Source organism: Zophobas morio, unplaced genomic scaffold (assembly GCF_036711695.1).
Source record: "Zophobas morio isolate AGI-343-1 ecotype UQ-CSIRO unplaced genomic scaffold, CSIRO_AGI_Zmor_V1 ptg000014l, whole genome shotgun sequence".
Taxonomy (NCBI): Eukaryota; Metazoa; Arthropoda; class Insecta; order Coleoptera; family Tenebrionidae; genus Zophobas; species Zophobas morio.
The window spans coordinates 2,134,781-2,157,298 of NW_026972119.1; the positions used below are offsets into that span (position 1 = coordinate 2,134,781).

The 22,518-nt window shown below is 32.9% G+C and overlaps 2 protein-coding genes across 2 annotated transcripts in view; both read left to right on the forward strand.

Moving 5' to 3' along the window:
- LOC135129163 (uncharacterized) overlaps positions 1–13,729 on the forward strand; it is a 40,985-nt gene extending 27,256 nt beyond the window's left edge. The window contains exons 3-6 of the mRNA XM_064056269.1: positions 8,678–8,813; positions 8,865–8,922; positions 9,867–10,097; positions 10,384–13,729. Coding sequence (XP_063912339.1) covers positions 8,678–8,813; positions 8,865–8,922; positions 9,867–10,097; positions 10,384–10,929 — 971 coding nt within the window. The 3' untranslated portion in view covers positions 10,930–13,729. The remainder of the gene's footprint in view (positions 1–8,677; positions 8,814–8,864; positions 8,923–9,866; positions 10,098–10,383) is intronic.
- Positions 13,730–15,884: 2,155 nt separating this feature from the next.
- LOC135128957 (adenylate kinase 8) lies at positions 15,885–18,954 on the forward strand. Its single transcript, XM_064056037.1, has 8 exons — positions 15,885–16,589; positions 16,642–16,845; positions 16,897–16,996; positions 17,276–17,466; positions 17,516–17,690; positions 18,194–18,422; positions 18,476–18,644; positions 18,706–18,954. The coding sequence occupies exons 1-8, from the start codon at positions 16,503–16,505 to the stop codon at positions 18,952–18,954; spliced, it is 1,404 nt and encodes a 467-aa protein (XP_063912107.1). The 5' UTR covers positions 15,885–16,502.
- Positions 18,955–22,518: the final 3,564 nt, after the last annotated feature.

Consider the following 22,518-nt stretch of genomic DNA (forward strand, 5'->3'; position numbering starts at 1 on the left):
AAAGAGTGGTTTTTGAACGCCCCGGTTAGTTTGTCCGAACATTTAGTTGTTAGGGCTCGTATATTGACTGTATATTATTGTATAAATCATTTTTTGTGTCGTAATTTATTTGAAAAGGAAAAAAGTACAACGTCCAAACGTCATTTTCGTATTTAGAACATTGTATGAAAATTGACGGCATTTGGAATTATTACTAACCATCTTCTCTACATTCTTTGGTTTCTCAAATTCCAACTCACAAGCACCATTATGCTGAATCCAACACGTCAAGCAGTGATTTACGATTACATCGGTTGTGTAAAAACCATGAAGGTAGAATGACAGAAGGGAGCATGTTTCATTGAACCAATGTTAAAGAAACGCCGCCAAAAGAGTTCCACGCAAGAGCAATTCATGGGGCTCTTTCCGGAGATTATCGGAAACGATCGGTCAATACCCGAGGATCAGACGTGGTGCCGTTTGGTTTAAAATGGGTTTATAGGGAATAAAAATGTCTTGCTATTTGCTTAATTATTATGGTATATATAAACCAAAATTATTTCTAGCAACATAACAACTCAAATAATTTTATTGCCACTGCTTTTATATTTTATCTCATTAAATGATTTTTCCCAAACGGATGAACCGATTTCAATGCGGTATTTTTTTTGTTTGAAAACTGGTTTGATCGGGATGGTTCTTGGCTATGTTTAATGGTAATAACTTAAACCACTTTCAACATTGAAACCTTCATCCGTCTGTAGATTTGTCTGTAGCCCCCCTATAGATCAGGAAGTAAAAATAAAATTCGCAAATTTAAATTTTATTACCTATTTATTCTTCGTACTCTAGGGATCATGAAATTTCAAGAAAATGTAAAAGTAGGGTCGGCCGACGGACTCGATTACAATACTTCCTTTGCTTATGGTCGGGACGTAAAAATTCATTTTGAACGATGAAACTGCTTCAATAAATTTATATACCCATCCTTAAGGAGACCTTGACAGCAAAAAAGGGAATACCAACTTTCACAACCAATCTTCATGACTCTGAAAAAATTTGTTTGTAAAAAGAACAGTAACACATTTTGTTATCTGAGCTACGACTATTTACTTACATGGTTTGATTATGAATTTAAAATTTCTTACTTATTATGCAACCAATTTTCTAAGATTTAAAAGAAACTAATACTAAGAAAGAAGTGGGATTAAAAAAAAAACGCTTCTAACTTTTTTTTACCCTGTGGTTCATTTTGCTGAAACGAACACTTGACTCGGGCGTCGGTGAAACGGTACCAATGAGCTTCGGTTAAAATGGGAGTTAAGAAAAAACTTTACCGGCTTATATTTAAGTTTCTTTGCATGTTGTACACTCCCATTAAAGAGGTTTCTAGCCAAAAACAAGACACGAAGTAACAACATAGTAAACTAGCTTGATGAATTCGTTCGTAATTGTCTAAACATCATCTCGGGAAGACGTTACTAGTTATGTATCAGAGACATTAAAGGCTGTGAGCTTTGGAAACTTTAAAGTCAATCATGAAATTACCAGCGGTTTAACAAAGCTGGTTCGTTATATTCTGCTTCTATTTTAAAAACTCCTATGATTACTACTTCCCGAGCGTAAGCGAAGGAAGTATTGTAATACAGTCCGTCGATCGACTCTTTACTTACAGTACGAAGAAATAGGTCCCCCGTTTTCGCCTGTCTGTCTGTCTGTTTGTCTGTCCGTCTGTCTGTCTGTCCGTTTGTTTGTATGTCTGTCTGTCTACCGTCTGTCCGGATTTTTATTAGACAGACAGATAATCTCCAAAACTATTCGACCGACTGTCAAATTTTTTGTGTATTATGAATATCATGCAGTTGGTAAAACGCTAACCAAACTTTGTTTAATCATCCCCACCAATAATGTGATGACGCCACTTCAAAATTGTATATAGTAAATTGGTTTTAAATTGTATAAAATAACATAATCCTACCCATGTAGTTTGTGACTCCGTATTAAGTTTTTACCCGAAACGTCCGGATGTTTGGAAAAAAAAATCAAAATTATAAATCAACATTTTGCAATTAAATTTTGAATCTGCAAAACCGAATGCTTTGAAATATTGCAAATGTTTTAAAGCTATGATAAGCATGATAAATTTATTTTTAATCAAAATATGTATATTTGCTTATCTCCTCCAAAAAATTTTGCCAAATAAATCCGATCTAAAATGTCCAAAAGATGATGATTCTAACCTTGTGATTTATCATTCCACTCATATTTTTTGGATTTGTTTATACATTTGCTTGACTCAAATCAGTTGACTTATTCTTGACTTCTTCTTGAATAAATCAAGAATTGCAAAACTGAATACTTTGAAATCTTGCAGACATTTTAAAGTTATTATAAGCATGGTAAATTGTTAATCAAAATACAACTGTTTAGTCCCCCCAAAAAATCTTACATCATCTTAAAATTTTACCGAATAAATTTTACCCAAAATGTGCAAAATATGATGAGTTGGTACTTGTGATTTATCATTGCACTCATATTTTTTAGATTTGCTTAAATAGGTGGCCCAAAAAAATTAATGAATAGGTCAATTTATTTTATTGATTAAACCAGGAAAGGCTCACTCCATTTTCACAGAAAGTTTTGGGTATATAGTTATATGTATACTGTTATTTTTGGTAATCCAAGTTGATATACCTGTCCTTGTAAAAATTTTGATGACGTCATCACAAAATTATGTGAAGTAAAAACTCAACTAGAAAATGCTGGAAATGTTTCATTGTACTTTAGGAGCGAGGGAAGTTCTATCGAAACAATTTTCGACCAATTTTTTGAAAAATCGGCGTGGATAAAACTCAATATTTTCTCAGTAATAGAAATTTCCACGGCGAAAATGTAACAGCGAATAATTCCAACTCAATTTGATTGATACTCATTAATTGTCTCGGCTGGATTAGACTAGTGTACCTATATAATATATTATTTATATATAATATATTATTTATATATAATATATTATATAGGTACACTAGTCTAATCCAGCCGAGACAATTAATGAGTATCAATCAAATTGAGTTGGAATATACTAGATTAGACTAGACTAGCCTGCTCCCGACGGTGGTTCCTATTTAAACAACCATATGTTTCTTCTGGAGAGATCGCGACGCCGCTTTCGAGGTTGTTCTTTAGTCCACCCACCATCGAGATTTCCCCACACTTCCGGGGAATCGCTTCTAGGCTCTTCTTCAGCCGTACACTAGGCGTCATATCGGGGCGACATATGGGTTCACACATTCTCCTGTGTTTCTGCACAAATTCTCTTGGCACTTTTCGTTGATGACCATTTAGATGTCCGAGCTCCAGAGCAGCAATCCTTAAGCGATCAGTTTTACAGGCTTCGATTCAGTACAACGCTTATTCAGGATACATTTTTCATTGGCGAGATGTAGGATTTTCTCCACTGGATTGACTGTCAATTCATGGCTGTTAATCAAATCCATTTTCAAAATAAAGACATATTCAGTGTTAGCCACGAGAGTCCGATGTTTTATTTTCAGCTGACCATTATAGATTTCTACGTCTGCCTCGCCCATGGTTGGCATCGACTTTCCAATCACGGTCTTCAATTGTTTCGCGTACAGCCCTTAGATCTTTCAAGAGTCCTCTATGTTGAATTGAGACCCCAGTTCCAGTATCTATCGTGATTGCCGCGGAGGTCCCATTAATCTTCCCCGGTATAGCTCGACTATTGCCTCTGGTTAAACTTCCTATTTTGACTCCCCTGGGGTGTTACCAGTCAACACATCCTCCAAAGTACTGGCTGTTTTTAGTTTTCCTGAACGTTTCAGTGAAGAAATCTCTATTGTGTGCTTCTCCTCGGGACTGGCGATGAGTACGACAATCACATTTGAGATGTCCCTGGCGCCCACACCTAAAACATCCCATGCTCTTCTTAGGACGCACACCGTTCTCTTGTCCTTGAGCTACATAACTCATCTATTATTCGCTGAGAATTTTTCTGAAAATTTTTCCAGTAGTTTTTCTACCTTGTCATCTTCTTCGGTCTCTAATTCTACTATTCTGATATTGTCGCACGTTCTAGAAGTATTGTAAGCAGCTTGTACTTCCGACGCTGATGTTTGACACCTCGAGACTTGCATGTGTAATCTTCTTAACTGCAACGTCGCGAATGCAATTTACAAAGGTTTCTGCCGCAAACCTCTCTTGAAAAGTTGGTGGTTTGTCGGAATATGCGGCACGTACCACTCCCTTAACATCTGTTTCAAATTCTTGTAGAAATTCCCCAACTTTCTGTGTCCTTGTATTTACTTGAGTGCGAAAACTTGTTTTAGATGTTCATCCCCAAATCGAAGTTCTATATTTGCTACTATCTTCTCCTTCCTTTGATCTTTAATTTCTGTTATTTCATTTTTGTTTGCTTCCATGTCCTTTTAGAATTTTGTAGCTGTAGTTTGTAGGCTGATTTGCTTATTTATTTTCACGTACATTATTGCCATTTTTTCGTTAGTTCTTTCGTCTTTTGTGTTTCCATTGTTGCGTCCATTTTTTCGTCAATTTCTTTATTTCTTGCGCTGGAGACCGAGCGCTCATCTCGACAGGCATAAATTTTTCTGAATTTTTATCTGATCTGCAAGTCGTCGTAAAAGTAATTATATTATTAATCTTGAAACTCACTTATGACATCAGTGTTACTATGATCGGTAATTAAAATCGTCGTGGGTAAAACTCAACAATTTATTTCTCAGTAATACAAATTTACATGACTAACTGCACTGCGAAAATTTAACAGCGAATAATTCCAAGTCAACTTGACTGATACTCATTAATCGACACGACTGGATTAGATTAGACTAGACTGGCTTACTCCCGATAGTGGTCCCTATTTAAACAGCCATACGTTCTTCTGAAGAAATCATGATCGCCGCTGTCGAGGTTGTTCTGGAGTCCACCATTGAAACTTCCCCAGACTTCCGGCAAACCGCTTCCAGGCTTGTCTTTAGTCGAACGCCACAGTCACCGATGATGAGCCACCGGTCATCGCCGTACATACAAGCATCGTACCGGGGCGGCGAATGGGTTTATTTCATAACAGTATAATAGGAAGATATGGTTATTCTCTTTGTCTATAGTACGATATTTAAATTTACAATGCATCAGTGCTAAAAATACAACTAATTGTTGGAACTTGACTCTTCAGAAAGGATAGCAGTAGCAGATAAATAAATGTTTGTTAATACTGAGGCGGGAATGTACTTTCTTGTTTTCTATCAGAAGTATACAAGACGTGTAGAGGAGCCATGGTTGCGACAATCCGATAGAGTTCTTCCCAGGGTTAGGTGGTGACAAGTAGTCCAGGTTCTTCAATTAGCTTAGGCATATCTTCGTGTAAATCATGGGTTCCCCACATTATATGCATATATGTACATTTCAGTAGCATGCAGGTTATCTAAGTGTCGATTATTTCTCGTAGTCAGGGAATTTTGCAAGAGATAATCCCGTTCGATACAGTTTCAAATTATTTCAGTCGGTATACCGGAGCTTTCCTAAATCTCTTACTGTTAATAAAATAAGACAGCTACCAAAGAAAGCGTTGATGGTTGGTGGGAATTTGGCAAACTCGATGATGGTGGTACATATTTGATTTCGAATGAGATTGCTCAAATAGGTATCTTTTAAGTAATAAATTGCCTGTGGGGGAAGCCCATTCCAAGGACGCTGTTAGAAAACAGTGCATGTCTGCACAGGATAATAACATAAATAACATTCTTAGGGTAGCATTAATGGTTCATTATTGCCCAAATTTAACACAACACTTTTCAAAAAGACATTGAGGGAATAGAGAAGCTAAGAAATAAGTTGACACCAAAACAGGAGCCTGAACTAACTAATCGATTAAAATCGCTTTACTTAAAATAGAACAACAATTCATTTTATTTTTATTTAAAACGGTCAATAATAATGTGACTAACGTTACACTTTCAAGCTTTTTAAAAGTTTGGAAGTGGGCTATTTCTGACCTCACTTCTTTCTAACATATGTCCATGGAGGTAGCATATGTTATTTTTAAACCTATAACATAAAAAAATGGTAAATCAATGAAGATATTTTCATTTAATTATTTAAAAGCTACTTAAAACGATTTCTGAATGGTGGGGTTTCGCCCCTCGGTGAATATTTTTTCTTGAAAGGAATGAAACACTTTTTACTCGACACTATTGCGTTGCACTGTTACATCGAATTCCAATGTAGTAATTCTGCCTAAATTATGAGTTGCAAATGTGGTTTACATCAAATTAAGTCAAGTCTTGTTTTCAGAGTGTTCTATTTTTTTAGGTGCACACAAGTGATAATTCACAAGATCCGTTATTGTCTAATTATTATTAATTATTACTTTAGTTATTTTTACTTTATTTTAATAAAGTTTTTACCCGAAAAGTCCAGAATTTGGAAAAAAATCAAAATTATAAAACATTTCGCAATTTAATTTTGAATTTGAAAAACCGAATACTTTGAAATCTTGCAGATGTTTTAAAGTTATGATAAGCATGATACATTTTTAATCAAAATATATTTGCTTATCCCCTATCTCCTCCAAAAAATTGATAACGTTAGCTTAAAATTTTGCCGAATAAATTCATATTTTTTAGATCTGCTTACACAGGATAACTCAAAAAAATTAATTAAATCAGTCAATTTATTTTATTGAATAAATCAAGAATTGCAAAACTGAATACTTGAAAATCTTGCAAACATTTAAAACTTATTGTAAGCATGGTAAATTTTTAATCCAAATATATCTCTTTATTCCCCTAAAAAATGTGCAAAATATGATGAGCTTTTACTTGCGATTTATCACTGCATTCATATTTTTTAGATTTGCTTAAACAGGTGTCTGAAAATTTATTTTATTCATTAAATCAGGGACGGTTCACTCCATTTTCCCACAAAATTTTGGAAATACAATAGGGTAAATGTGTACAAGAGTACGCACTTAGTGTAAAACTGTCAACAACTTTTTAATTTTTTTGGATAGACAAATTTTATGATATGGGTTCGTTATATACATGTTTAGAGATCAGATATATTTAATTGTACGCCCCAACACCACTATATTTTAAGAGTAATTTCAATTTTTGTCAAGATGTGTAAATGCGCACTGTTAGACAGTTCATTGCACAAGAGTGCGCATTTGAACGCTTATGAGTACGCATTACATTTTATGAAAAAATATTTGTTTCTAAGGTGAAAATAAATGGGAATAAGTGACTACAGACTACACATAAAACGGGAGACCTATTTCTTCGTACTCTAGGGGTCTTGAAAAGACGAGAAAACGTAAAAATAGAAAGTCGGTCGACGGACTCGATTACAACACGCTCAGGAAGTAAAAATAAAAAAAAAATCACCATAACCACCACCCCACAACTCGAGAAGCAGTACAAAGTAGTAGAGTTAAATAATTCATTACCGTATGATATGTATCTCCAAGACTATTAGACTACATATTGCAAGCAATGCGCACGCTTATACAATACCTCGCTGCGCACTCTTGTACAATTGTACATAACATAATGTTTTCAAAGTTAAAAGCTTTTGATGGACAGAAAGTGTAAAACTGTTAGTGTATAACGACACCTTAAAAGTTACAACTAATGAAAATTATTACTGTAAAATAAAAGAACTGGTACGTACCTTACAAAAAACTAAAACTATGAGCGGTAAAAATTACATCCACACAACGTGTGAACATAAAATCGTCAGTACGACCAAACTATAAACTATATTCAGGTCACTTTTGCACCTTTATCTCAGGTTTAACATTAAATTCTGAATGGTATAACTTCATCTTACCCAGATGGCACTAATAAGCAGAAATCATCAGTGCGTACTCTTATACATATGCGCACTCTTGTACACATTTACCCTACCGTTATTTTTAGTATTACACTGCACCAATCCAAGATGATTTACGTGTCTTTACAAAAATGTTGATGACGTAATCACAAAATTATGTAAAGAAAAAACTCAACTCGAAAATGCTGGATATGTTTCATTGTACTTTAGGTACGAGGAAAGTTCTATCGAAACAACTTTCGATCAATTTTATTTATCAAATCAAGAAGAATATTACATTGCAAATAATTTTTATTACAATAATCAGTCCACTCATCTGTTTTAAGGAGTCAAAATCAATCAAATTTCATTTTCTTTTATGGGGCCGCTGATGCTTGTACGTGATTATAGTTGCATTCTTTCGAAGTATAAACATAAATACTTAGTTAATCATGTAATTACTAACTACTAATAATAGTTCATTTTCCCGTTGGTTATCTGGTTTAAATATATTTTCTATCGTTTGGACTATGCGGACCACGATACATTGCAATTTAGGGCCCCGCGGCACAGGGGCTGCGGAGGATGTTATTTAGGCAAAACCAAATTTTATAATTTTTCAAAAAGCGGGATTTGAACCGTCAACAAATGCGAAAGCAGTAATTATATTTGCTCTCTTTCGTCTGAAGAATTTATTAGATGTATCTGAAAATATTTGGTTTTACAATAACATTATATTTATATATAGTGTAACATTCAATAACAAAAACTCTCCCATCCCCCTTAAAATAAATAATAAAATATTTTATCACATTTTTTTAGTTAAGGATATTATTTGTTTTTGCAGGAGTTCCTGAAAAAACGGAATCTGAAGAGGAGGAAAGCGTAGAAAACGAGCTGGAAAATGGTGAAAATATAGAAGACTGCGAGGCAAGGAAAACAATCAAAGTAAAACCTTTTGGCGGACCTCTTTTAGCACAAGCGTAATAAATTCATCCTCATTTATACATATTAATACGTATTTGTTTTTATAGAGAAATTTCAACGAGTCAGCAGGATTTCTTTAAGATGTTGGATGAAAAAATACAAAATGTAAGTAAATTTATACGAAACACTTATCGTAAAAACTTGTTTTTTTTAGGCAAAAAATTTGTATATTTTGTAAAACATTGATTACGAGCCCCTACCGAGTCCGTTGGTCCGTTTGCGAAAAATTGTTAATTGCAATTTAACTAAATAACAAAAGATTATTAGATCGTCCAAGAAATTAGTATTTTTTAATTTTACTAATTATTTTCCAACACCTCCCTCCTCCAGAGGTATCTCAGGCAGATTCAGTCTAATTTTGCATATTTTACTTTTTTAAAACAACTCGTACAAGTTACAGTAAAGATACAGGTCATAAAATTGTTGGTCGACATGAGTAGATAGATTTTGGTTATATAAGTGGTATTCCTAATATACATATAAAATTTGAACAATCGGTCCAGTAGTTTCTGAGATTATCTGCCTAATAAAATCGGTAACGGGAGAAATAATTCAGGTAGCCATTCGCCCGATATACCTTATTTATATTAGCTTATTAACTAAAAATGAACAACTTGTTAAATTGGGAAGTTTCTATAAAACATGATATTTTGAGTTATAATTGTGAGCTCTTAGAGATTTACGGCGAGCAATTTTCATCTATTGACTTTATAATATTCGTGCTAAGATTTCTCAAAAGCTTGTTACTAACTAGTAATGAAAGAGTTGTCATCAGCATATAAAATCATGTGTTTCTGTAGGTACTACCTTTATGACAGTGTTCTTATAGGTATATTAGTTACATAAAATAATTGTGCTAATGTCCTGAAAATTAATTCTTCTATAACAGGGAATTTTTACAAGCACTAGTTTTTCAGTATATGTACTTTGTGAATGATATACATTTCTGATTATTTCTTTCTACCTTCATATGTTACGTAAATTGATACAGTAAAATCTGTGCAAAAAAACTGTACGTTGTTACTACACTAATTGTTTTTCAATTCCAGGGTCCGGACTATAACTCTGAAAGTGAATCTGAAAAAGCCGCTGAAGCGGCTCGTTTAAGTGCGCTTTTGAAGGACTGGGAGACAGCAAGTGCGGGGTCTAGATCTCTGCCAGCTACCCCAAAACGCAGAGTAAAAGCTCCGTCAGTTGAGAAAGGACGTGGGGAGGGTATACGATCTGCTGAAATTGTGAGAGAAGGTGCCAGACCACCTGAGAGAGGATATGTGAATCAGGTACAAAAACTTAAAATCAATATTTTATATAGTACATCAAGTATATGTGTAGATGTACTGATTTCCATTAGTTTCAGTATGGAGAATAAATAATGAAAAATCTTAAACTTTACATTTAATTGCTTTTTAAATAGGTTTAAATTTAACAAATTTTGCCGCCAAATCTAATAGATTTGAGAGTGAATAATGAGCACGCATAAACTGTTCCGATTCAATATTAAAATTTCAAAAATTTCAAAAATGGCTCAATCAATTGTCACATAATTTGTTTGTCTATTTGTTGCAGATACCACAAAGTGTTATTCATCAGTCTTATGGTATTACGCAAGTGTCATATAAGCCACTGAACTATGCCAGTCCTGGTTACATGCCACAGAATTCTCCTCACCAAATCAATTATTCGTCAGCAATGCAATATCAAGCAATCAGTCCGATGTACACAAATCAACCCAACTATCAACCTGCACCAACTCGACAATATCCTAGCTACAATCAACACGGAAGCCCTATCAAGACTTACATGAACAACTCGCCAAAACACATTCCTTACGAGCAACCCGCTTATAGTCCTACTCATAAATTGTACGGTCCGCCCGTAACTGTTGTCAAACCAATGTATAGTAATGGAGAATTGCTACAGCAACAGTATTATAACCAGATGCAGTATCAACAGTACAAAGAAGCAAGGGATCAAGTTTTGATACAAAACCAACAACCTGTGGGATACAGAATGCAGAGAAACTACCAAAGCAGTGTTACCATACCCATAGTGGTACAAAATCAGCAAAATGATATGAATGCTTTACATAGAAAACAGTATGAACTTACGTGATCATATCTATAAATTAGAAAAATTTGCTGTTCTGTGTACCTCTCCACAGAAATTGTCTATACAATTTCTGCTAGATAGAATTTATTCAAGAAGTAAATCTTAAATTACGTGTTAGGCAATTATATTTAAACACAGTGAGTGAAAATATTGTGCCAAATTACTACACTATCATGTTCTTTAAACAGGGTGTTTCATCTCAACTATATTTGTTAAATTATTTCAAAAATTTTCCCTGTTTTGAAAACAAATTATAAGATAAAGAATTTTCAAAATAATGGCTGTTGAGAGACGTTATCAATTTACGGTTTCACTTTCAGTTTTAGCGCATATAAAGATATTTTTGCTTTTTATATGATGATGTTAAATTAAATACGGTATCAAGATTTCTTTCTAAAGTGCCGAGAACTCAATGTGTATGTATATTATCTATTGAACAAAAAATGTACACTGTGGTCATATTCATTAGTTCCGATTATTTTACCGATTGTTAACAATCATTTTTCACTTTGAAAATTTTGTTATGTTTCTTACTGTATTTTTTTAATTGTATTAAAAAAATAATATTTCCAAATAAATAAACAGATAAATGAAACAACAGTTGGTTTTATTTCTTTCAAAACAGAAAGCACTACGATTCATTTTATGATCCCCTAAACAGAATCTATTTTCCAGAGGTTTTTTTTGTGTAATTTTCTTAAACGGCGACAATTTTGATAGTAATTTTGACTAAATAGTTAAGATGGAACATCCAGTACATACACTTCTCGATTTAACTTATGAAAATAGAATATTTATGTACATATATGTATACTGAAAATTATAATAATTTATAAGTGAATTATCATACGATAAACAAAGGGAATTGGCTGTGATTTTAAAAATGGAGTTGATAGTTTAAGTTTACGAATGTCATGTCATGTTGTTAACACATTTAGAAGTTGACAGACATATCCGATTATAAAGGATGTTCAACTAAAAAATCACTCATAGAAGCATTGGAATTTTATTTGACACAAACGGCATGTCTATTCTTATAACATTCATTTGGCAGAAACGTAACCTGTTATATGTTGTATGTTGTATGTTATTGTATCAAATAAAATTCCAAGGGTTACTCTGACCTGAGTGATTTTTTAATTGAACATCTCTTATCATACTGATAGTAATATCAAAATACGGTAATAGAATAAGGCATTCTTTCGACTTCAATTTTAAAACCAAAACCAAATCTAGGTTTCATTATAATTGTGTTTATTAAATGTTTTTTGTAAAATCGTATCAAAATGCAGTCATTTATACAATAATTTGAAGGGCGTAAATAGTGCCTTTTGTGCCCTAAAGCCGAAAAAACCAAGAACTGAAATAGCTATTTTATTGAAATATGAATTACAAACAATTAGTTAATTAAAATACCTAATAAATAATGAAAACTTAAAAAACTAAAACAACAGACAAAATTACTTAATGTTTATCTTCAAGGTTAATACTTGACTTTGTTGTATATTTACAGCTTTTGCTTCTTCAACTAAAATAGCTATTTCTTCTTGTTTTCTGTTTTCGGACATATTTTTTTCACAAATTGAACTTCTTAGTGAAACACGTCAATAACGTTTTTATTAATGTTTTTTTTTGCACCATATTAGCAACCAATAATATAACTTGATTTTTGAAAACGAATTGTGTAATTTACGAGTATTTTTTTTCAAACTTTAAAGTGGATTTAATCGATTTTACAAAAAATCTTATTTGCATTTCGGGCGTACGTCAAAATCGCCTTCATCACGCCCCTAATACAAAAATAACTATTATTATTAATTTAAATACCTACATTTTTTGTTCTGTTTTATAACCCCGTTCACTAGCCCAATTTAATGCGATGTTTGTCAGAATAATCATAGTTTTAATTTTACCAAAACGTAGCTAGAGTGAAGTCTAACTTACAGAATCAGCATACACTGTCCAATCTACATATCCATATTTGTGTTAAAATTGAGAGACTTGTGTGTTTAATAAAGATTAGAATTTGTGTAAAATATAAATTTATTAACTGGAATAGGTGCTCTAGAAAATTTTATTGATTTGCTAGAAAATAAGAGATAGAGAAGTGGCCTACACACAGTCAGCATGTATATAGGTCGACTGTTTTACAGTAGAAACGTAAACACTTTAATTTAAAACTAATAGGTTTTATATGTTAATAATATAAAAACTTGATGTGTCTACATTTCTTATTACTCCATACAACACCAATATAATCTACTAAAGTCTAAAAGTAAAAAAAAATATCCAGACGTATATTTGTAGAAGACTGATTCTACACCACGTTACCGGTGTTTATTCTCTTTATTATTGCGAATATAGAATGCAATTCACAAAAAAAATATGCCGACGTGCTGAAGTTGGTGTGAAAATTACAAGTACGAAAATATTCTAATCACTAGGAATTTGTTGTTTGTGTAATATTTCTATCTAATACTGAAATAATATGATGATTTACTTCTTGACATATACATATATAGTGTACATTATAAATTAAGTAGAATTTTATTAATGCGAAGTAATTGATTTGTTGCTTTGAAAATCGATAACACTATTAATAATGATTTTGGTTTTCCGTGTTAAATAGACCAATAAAATTTTATTGGTATACCTACATTGCATACATAATGTAGTAAACGTGATTTACACACTTTCTTAGTGACAGCGTAGTACAAAATGATTGTTTTGAATGTTAAAATTAAAACTAACAATATATTTATAACAAAAATGTTTAAAATCAACTACTTTGCATTATCTACCAATGGAGATTTATTTAGATATAAATATTTGTTAGATAAATATTAAAATGTGATATTGTAGATATACTGAAAGCGATTTGTGTATTAATGTTTCATATAAAATACCAAGAACAATTTTCTTTTTGTTTGCGATTAAATAATTTTACCTAGCATCGCAATAATAAAACATAATTTCATTTTTATTACCGTTGTTAATTAATTTTAAGTGACAAAAATTATATTTTCCGAATAAGTGTGGAATATCCATATCAATCTTCGTAGCGATATTTAAAAATACTGTTTTGTATATAAAAAAATAGATATGTTTATTTGTAAAACATTATGGTTAAATTCATGTAAATAAAATGTGATTTCTGTTTTATTCTCCTCTACGTGTTATCATTTTATTTTATTTACTAAAATAAACAATCTTGAAAAGAAAATTTAAATGTATCTATGGCGTACTACAGGGTTTTATATGTTATGGAGAATACAATTGATCACTTATAGAGTTATAAGTTATAATAGATATAAGTTAGTATGTCGCGGCAATAAGGGTAATAACAACATCTGATGTTTTAAATTTCTCGTCTAGTTGACCATGACGCGTACATCAGCAGTGCAATTGAAACGGCTGACGTAAGCGTCATAGCCAACTAGAACAAAAATTTAAAAAACTGGTTGAAAGTTATTTCGATAGAATTTTGTAAATTTCGTTTTTTTTTTATGAGAACATCTAGAGATAAAGATATGTATGTAATGTTAAAGTAAATGTAAAAAAGCGTGCTACGGGTATGTTTCAAATGAGTTTATTCTTTACAAAATTTTGTGACGTCTCAACATTTTTGCAAAGACATGGATAAGAATTTGGATAGATGCAGTGTAATACTAATAATAACAGTATTGTGTTCCCAAATTTTCGGGAAAATTGAATGATCGTTTCCAGTTTAAAGTTTAAGTAAATTAATAAAAAAATATAGCAACAATAAACAAAATCAAGATATATTCATAAACCACAAATACAGGAACATATCATTTCATACAAAATCGGTAATGTTAATTATACAATATAATGAGCGGACATCATCAAATTGTTGCTGGAGATGATTATTCAAATTTTCCTCCTTCTACACATATAATATATCCTAATACACATATAAAATTTGACAACAATCGGTTCAGTAGTTTCGGAGAATATCTGTCTAATAAAAATTTGGACAGACGGCAGACAGACAGACAGAGAGACCGACAGACAGGAAGAGAGATAGACAGACAGACAGACGGAAACGGGAAACTTATTTCTACGTAATCTAGGGGTTATGAATGGTCGAGAAAAAGTAAAAGTACAAAGTTGGCTGACGGACTTGATAACAGTAATTGACTCACTCATTTATTTTTTTTAATCACCCGGTATAAGTAATTTTAAAAAATATAAATTCAATGGTAAATCACAAGCATAGACTATATATTTTGTTACATTTTCGATATAATTTTTTCGGCAAAATGTTGAGATGACGTCATCAATTTATTAGTGGAAATAAACAGATATATTTTGAGTATAAATTTACCATGTTTGCAGTAACTTTAAAATCTCTACAAGAAGTCAAAGCATTGGGTTTTACAATTTCTGATTTAAACAATAAAATAAATTGACTCATTAATTATTTTTTAGACACCCTTTATAAGCAATTATAAAAACTGTAAATGGAATGATACGTCACAAGTATAGATTTATCACATTTTGTATATTTTAGAAAGGATTTATTTGACAAAATTTGGAGATGACGTCATCAATTTTTTAGGAGGGTATAAAAGAATAAATTTTGATTAACAATTTACCATCATTACGATAATCTAAAAACGTTTGCAAAATTTCAGAGCATTCGGTTTTACAGTTTCAAAGTTAAATTGTAAAATGTGATATAATTTTGATTTTTTTTCCAAAAATCTGGATGTGCAAGAGTATGTTATTTTATAAAATTAAAAAATAGATATATTGTACTATTGTAAATTTTGGAAATGACGTCATTCTATTAGTTTCAGCGATTATCTAATAAAAATCCGAGGAGACAGCAGACAGTCAGACAGACAGACAGACAGACAGACGGAAACGTGAGACCTATTTTTTGTGCTCTGGGGGTCATAAAATACCGAGAAATCCTAAAAGTAGCTACTCGCCGGATGGACTCGATTACAAAAGTTACTTCCTTGGCTTACGCTCGGGAAGTAAAAACGTTAAAAAATTGATTTCACTATGCTACAATTATACTCGTTCACGGGGACTGCGTCGTCTAACTCGATTTATTTTTGTTTAAACAATTTCCCTTTGGTAAAATTGCAAACAAAACTTAATCTGTCGTCTTTTTCGCACACCAAACAACAAGAAGTGCGTGGCCTTCAAAAAAAAAAGGCTACGGTTTGAAACACTCCCTAAATTTCCAACATAAAAGGTGATCTTCTATCAGTTCTGTAAACGCGCTAAAAACGGATGGTTGCTTACGTTATTAGAATGATTTTTATTTTCAAATCCGATTTTGGGGTTTTGGTTTTATCCTCGGCGCGAATTTTAATTTTTAAATTTGGACGCCACGATAGTGTCTTTGTTTCTTCCACTGACGAGTAACTATAAAGCTGCTAATCTCATCGACCGCTGCCATCCTAAAGGAGATACAAGTGAAATTCCAAATAGTATGATAATGTGTACTATATAATAAATAGGCTATGAAAAATTTGTTAAAGTTTATATGTGACACATGTCCATAGATAATATCACATGTCAAACAAATATTATTTTGAATGGGCGACGCTACAAAAAGACCTCTTCACATTCCTCCGTGGCAAATTCCCTACTTGGAAAAACATAGAATATTTGAACTTTTTCACGTTAAGTATTTCAGTTTCCTTCAAATGATTTAGATAAGGTTTACATTTTTAGGAACTAGCCCGAGAACTTATTATCCAACAGCCAAACGATCATGTGTTGTTTCTCAAACAAATTCTATTTAATGCCGCTAGAAGCAGAGATACTAGCAGATTAATTATTTTATGTTCTCCAAAAATTGACTGCTTAGAAATTGCTAGAGCAATTGCTGGAGTAACTAATCAGAATATTATCACTGAAAGTTCCTTAGTTACATATGTAAAATTAATTTATTTACTAAACAAAATTTAATAGCAATATTACCTTTAGAGTGGGCATTCGAATCTAGAAAACTCGGGTGTCAGAGCTAAATACACAGCTCGTCTTGTACGTAGAGACAACGCTTACGAAAATGGCTGGATTTTGGTGGGTAAGTAAATTAGTAAATTACAATTTTCAAACAACCGTATTTTCCCATATTTCCTTAAAATAAATCAACCCACTATAAACAATGGCTAGAATTCTGTTATTATTTGGAGTAATTTGCAAGTAAATAAAAAACTAGCTTTCTTGGAAAATTATAGACTGATATTTTTAAATGTTAAATGTACTACTTGTGTTATACATACATTTAAAACTGAACAATTTTATTGTTTCATGCGTTGATCAACTTGATTAAGATTACACAAAAATACCCGTAAATTTCTAGATTGTATTAGAAATAAAAAAGATGCAAAAGCTCTCATAAAACTGGGTATTCTTCCAACGCATGTAATACATTTTATACCTTCGTTTCTTCCATCTTTGACTGAATTACTTTATTGTCACGTTCCTATTGAATGGCCTGGATATAGAAGAAATATTATGGCACTGAGGGATGTTTTTAAATCTGTTTTAAGTGTAATATTTAGTAATTCGTTAACGATTATGATTTAATTTATATTCTTAGGAAGTTTTTATACAGCAACGTACTTTGCAAGACATTGTAATAGAATGTGTGGAAATATTAACAATAAAACCCGCAAAATATGCAATTAAACCAAGAGTTTTAATACTGGGTCCAAGAGGATGTGGAAGGAAAACTCAGGCAAAACTTTTATCACAAGGACTTAATTTGGTACATGGTAAGTGTGTAGTGATCGTTTATTATTAACGTTCCGATCAAGACTGGAACTTATTTCGTTGTTACACCGGCACATTTTTCTAACTCCCAATACATTAAATATGGGCTTAATCCTTATGTTCTGTTTAAAAAAAAAGGGTACGTCGACCCAGGGACGCACGGATGGAGTTTTAACTCTGCGTTGTCAATTTATATAATTTAAACGCGGCGAAGTCATTAATTTTCTCTTAAACAATAATAAATAAAAACCAAAAATATGTTGCATTTGTATTTTTTTTACGTACTGTTAGTGCAGGTGGTTCTGTGTTGATGCAAATACACAGACAGAGAAAATCATCTTAATTACATACTACAGGATATCAAAACGTGTTTCAGACCCCTCACTTAAACCTTGCTTAACATATGTGGTACTTTTTCATTGTTTTATGATCTATGATGATGATGATAATAATAATAATAACAAGAATAAAGGGCAGCACATTTTAAAACAAGTTATTATTTAAGTTGATTTCGAACGCTTGATTTGTGAGGCCTGGATGTCCGAATCAGAATTGGGTAAAAGACTTCGATCCTGCAAAAATGATGTATGTTTACATTCAGAATTACTGGCGGAAGTTATTCATAAGAGGGTTTTGGAAGAAGACTGTATAGAGCACGGTTGGGTATTAACTGGTTTTCCCTTTTCTAAAAAAGACTTCGAATACTTAGACTCTATTTACACTCCTCCCAACAGGTGAGAAATTAAGAATTTTATCAAATAGTATATTCTATTTAAAATATTTTAAGAGTAATCTTTTTGGAATGTGAACTTTCTGTTTGCAAAGAACGACTGTTACATAGAAAAGTTAACGTGGACACTGGTTCTGTTACCAATATTAAAGAACATCCAGAGGCGGAAAAATTAAAACAAATGAAAACTCATCCAAAAGACAATAAAGAATTCATCGACGCTGAGGTATAGTTACTGTTATATACTTATGTTGATATTGATGATATTTATAATGAATTAATTTTAGCTTTTATATTACTGTGAAAATTATGATGATTTAAAAAATTACTGTGGTGCCACAGCTCATTGTGTAAACAGCGAGCAACCTGGGCGTGCAATTTACGAAACAATTGTGGCGATTATAATTAGAGCCCCATCTCCATCTGTCCCTAGAAGACCTTTTCTGGAAGAAACTGTTAGCACTGTATCCTTGGACACTTGTTGTTGCTCACCTGTTCCCTCACAAGTTTTAGACTGCTATAGTACAAAATTATAATTTTAATAAACTTTTTCAAAAATTTATGTACAACATATGTATTTATATAGTTATGTAGTATAGATCAAACCTTTAGATCTGCGATTTTACTCCATATTAGAAATTTTAGTTAATGTTGCAGTTAATAGGTTAAAATTCGGATTTCTCTTTTAAAAGTAACCTTTTTTTAAATCCTCTATTGATAATACGAGGTTTTATAAATGTGGTAAAAAAGCAAAATATTTTTCTGGAAAAAATCAATTTTATATTTCAACACAATCTTTGAGAGCTATTCATTTGGTCCAACTAGTTTTCCGATGTCTTCATCCAGTCAGTAAAGCATATTTATTCAAACCCTGCAAAAGCCCACTCAATGACCATTTTATTCAATGAAAATAACTTTCCACTTAGTCAAATTTAAAGAGGAAGAAGGACGTAAAGAGGAAGAAGTCAAACGAAGCTATGTCCGAAGAACTTTGCCATTACAACTGTCGATTTGTGAGGTAGCGCGTTTCAAAAACGCCATACGCTGTCACTGTTTTGTTTTCGAAATTGCTAATTAATGTTATTTCAGCCAAGTTTGTAGTGTAACAGTGTTCCAGGTTTTATCCTTTTTAATAGCGTTCACGTTTAAGTTTGTTTCTCCTTCAAGGCACTACAGATTATAAATTTGCCATATTTATTTATCGAGTACTGTATTAGGTAATAACAATTAATCTTCATCTTAAATACTGGCTCTTTCTTCTTTCAATGTGGAATGCTATGGTAGGTACTCTAGATTATTTCTGGTGCAACGTATTATGTTTTTTTTTATTTATTCAGTCTTTGTACCTGCATTACTTTGATGATATCGTTGTTTTCAATTTCCAATATTTTTTTAACTGCACCTTTCTATAGAATTAAACTTTTAGCAACATGAAGATAATTATACAAACTTTACCGCTTGCAACAAGAAGTAATTAAGATTTTTACCTATCCGATATATTTTGTCTGTAAAATCAAGCTCCCATAAGGAACTCATAGCATTTTGAATTATGAAGTGATGGCTTACAGTGGTTGCTTCTAACCTTACGTGAGCAGGTCTAATAGAGCGTACTCTATAGTGGGGGTATTCTATGGGACATGGGGGCAGTCTAGTCCAGTCAATAAGATTCCAGTCGAATCGGAATTATTCTGTACATAATCGCTGTATAGTTAGTCGAGTAATGTGTAAATTAGTACCTACTAATGAGAAGTAAATTGTTGAGTTTTACCCACGCTGGTTTTAATACCCGTAAATTTTTATTTTAAAATCTATATAAATAAAAATGAATCGCCGCAATGTATGTACGCCCATAACTTCAGAACGACTGTACCGAAATGGATGATTTTTTTTTAAATGTGTTCCTTACTGTCAGGACAAGGTTTATATGTAAGAAAATTTATAAAAAATAAAGCAGCTAAAAGATAAAAAAAATTTTAAAAATTTTGTATGGGAATCGCCACTTCGAATTAATTTGAATAGTTGGCGTTCCTGACGGACCTGTCGTCTAACTGACGTGTCATACAAAACTATTTCATCCGTGCGATTGTGAAAAGTATATTGCATTTCAAGCTGTTCTTTGTTTTTTCGCAAAAAAAAAACGTCGTTTATTTTAAGAAAAGTCTTGGTTAAAGTGAATTTAGTTACACATTGCGAAAGTTTCTTATTAATTTTGAACTGTCATTCTATTTACCTTTGTTCACTTTGTTGGTTTCGACGAAACCTCAACCTTTACCGTTATTCGAGGATTTAATTTGAAGTTTTCAATATTTTAAAATTCTCAAGACAAAATTTACAGATTTGATTGACTGTGAAAATAATTCTGTGTCGTTTTATGAAGTTCATTACAATGCTGAGAAGACAACAAGCTGACATAGGTCCACGAAGTCAATCAAATGTGCGACGAACTACCTCAGGTGCAAATCGCAATGATTTATTTCATGGGTAATTCGGATACGGAAGTTGATCAGCGTTGTGCTCATAATCAACATAATAGTCAAACATTGAAGCGAGACATTGGATGGTATGAATAAAACTGAGTAGATACTCATATTCGAAGTACGAAGTACCTACTTCATTATTACTCTTATATACCTGAGCTAACTCTATGTACATACTGCGTACCTACTTGTAAACATTGTATCTCCCCGGACACAAATTGAACATCTACGCGTTTTGTGAGCATTTAATCTAAAAATGAGCATCGGCGTGGCAAATGACTATTTGTCCTTATAAATAATAAATTAAATGTAATATATTTTTGTTTCCTTAAGAATATAAAGTTAACAAAGTTAGTTGAGTTACAAAAGTCTCTTTTGCTCCACGTTGGCCACCAACGAGCGATTTTCATGATTTTTGTGAAACTTTGTGCTGGTTTTGAATTTGAATTTTCTGTCGTCCTCGATAGTTGATGCTCAGCAAGAACCACGGGAAGGTCTGGAGCAGATCTCGCTAGGAAAGGAGAGGGCTAGGATTTGTTAATGAGGGATAGAACGTTATACAGTACAATACAACAGAAATACAGTACAGGTACCTACAATCTAACTACAATACAGAATACACTACAGATACAGATACAATTCAGATACAATACAAATGCAAAGTTAGTACCCAATACACCACCGGAAAAAATTGCACCAAAAATTGAGAATGTTGCAAAATGAAAACCCAAGCAAGCACACCCATGGAACTCGGAACGAAATCTATTGGTCGAAGCGCTTACACGCCCAAGGGAGAACGCAGCCGCATAAATCCAAGGCCGACTGACCTCATCCTTATCGGATGATGCGACCCAGCCTCTAAGGGCTAACAGAACCCCCCCAGGCCAAAGCGTCCGACGACATGGAGAATTCAGACCCGGAACCAAAGAATGCACTGTTGCAAAATTAATACCCAAGCAAGCACACCGATGGAACTCGAAACGAAATCTATAGGTCGCAGCGCTCACACGCTCAAGGGAGAACGCAGCCGCATAGATACAGGGCCGACTGACCTCGTCCGTTTAGGATGTTGACCCAGCGTCTAAGGGCCAACAAACCCCCCCCCCCCCCAGGCCAGAGCGTCTGACGACATGGAGAATTCAGTCTCGGAACCAAAGAATGCACTGTTGCAAAATTAAAACCCAAGCAAGTGCACCGTGAAAACAAAGCATTTGCACCACTGGAGCTAAATTGGCAAGACCCAAGTTAAGTTAGTAACACATACAATATACAGTACAAAATGCTTCAATTACAAAAGTTACAATATACAAATTTCTCCACGTTTGCCACCAAAGAGCGATGACTGTGCTCGCTCGTTGCTGTTGTCCAGCAAGAACCAAACAATACGAGGAGGTCTGGAGTGCGTTTTGCCATTAAAAGAGAGGACTAAGGTTTGATAGCATGGGTGAAGGACACCGTATTTTGTAAATTTGGACGCCGTACTTTAAAAATGATGAATATGGTATTTTGTAAATTATGAACGCAGTACTTTGTATATTCTAAAGGCGTACTTTATCAGTCCTGAATGCATGTTATTAACAACATATTTAAAAAAAAATCGGGCATTTTTGGAAAAATATCCAC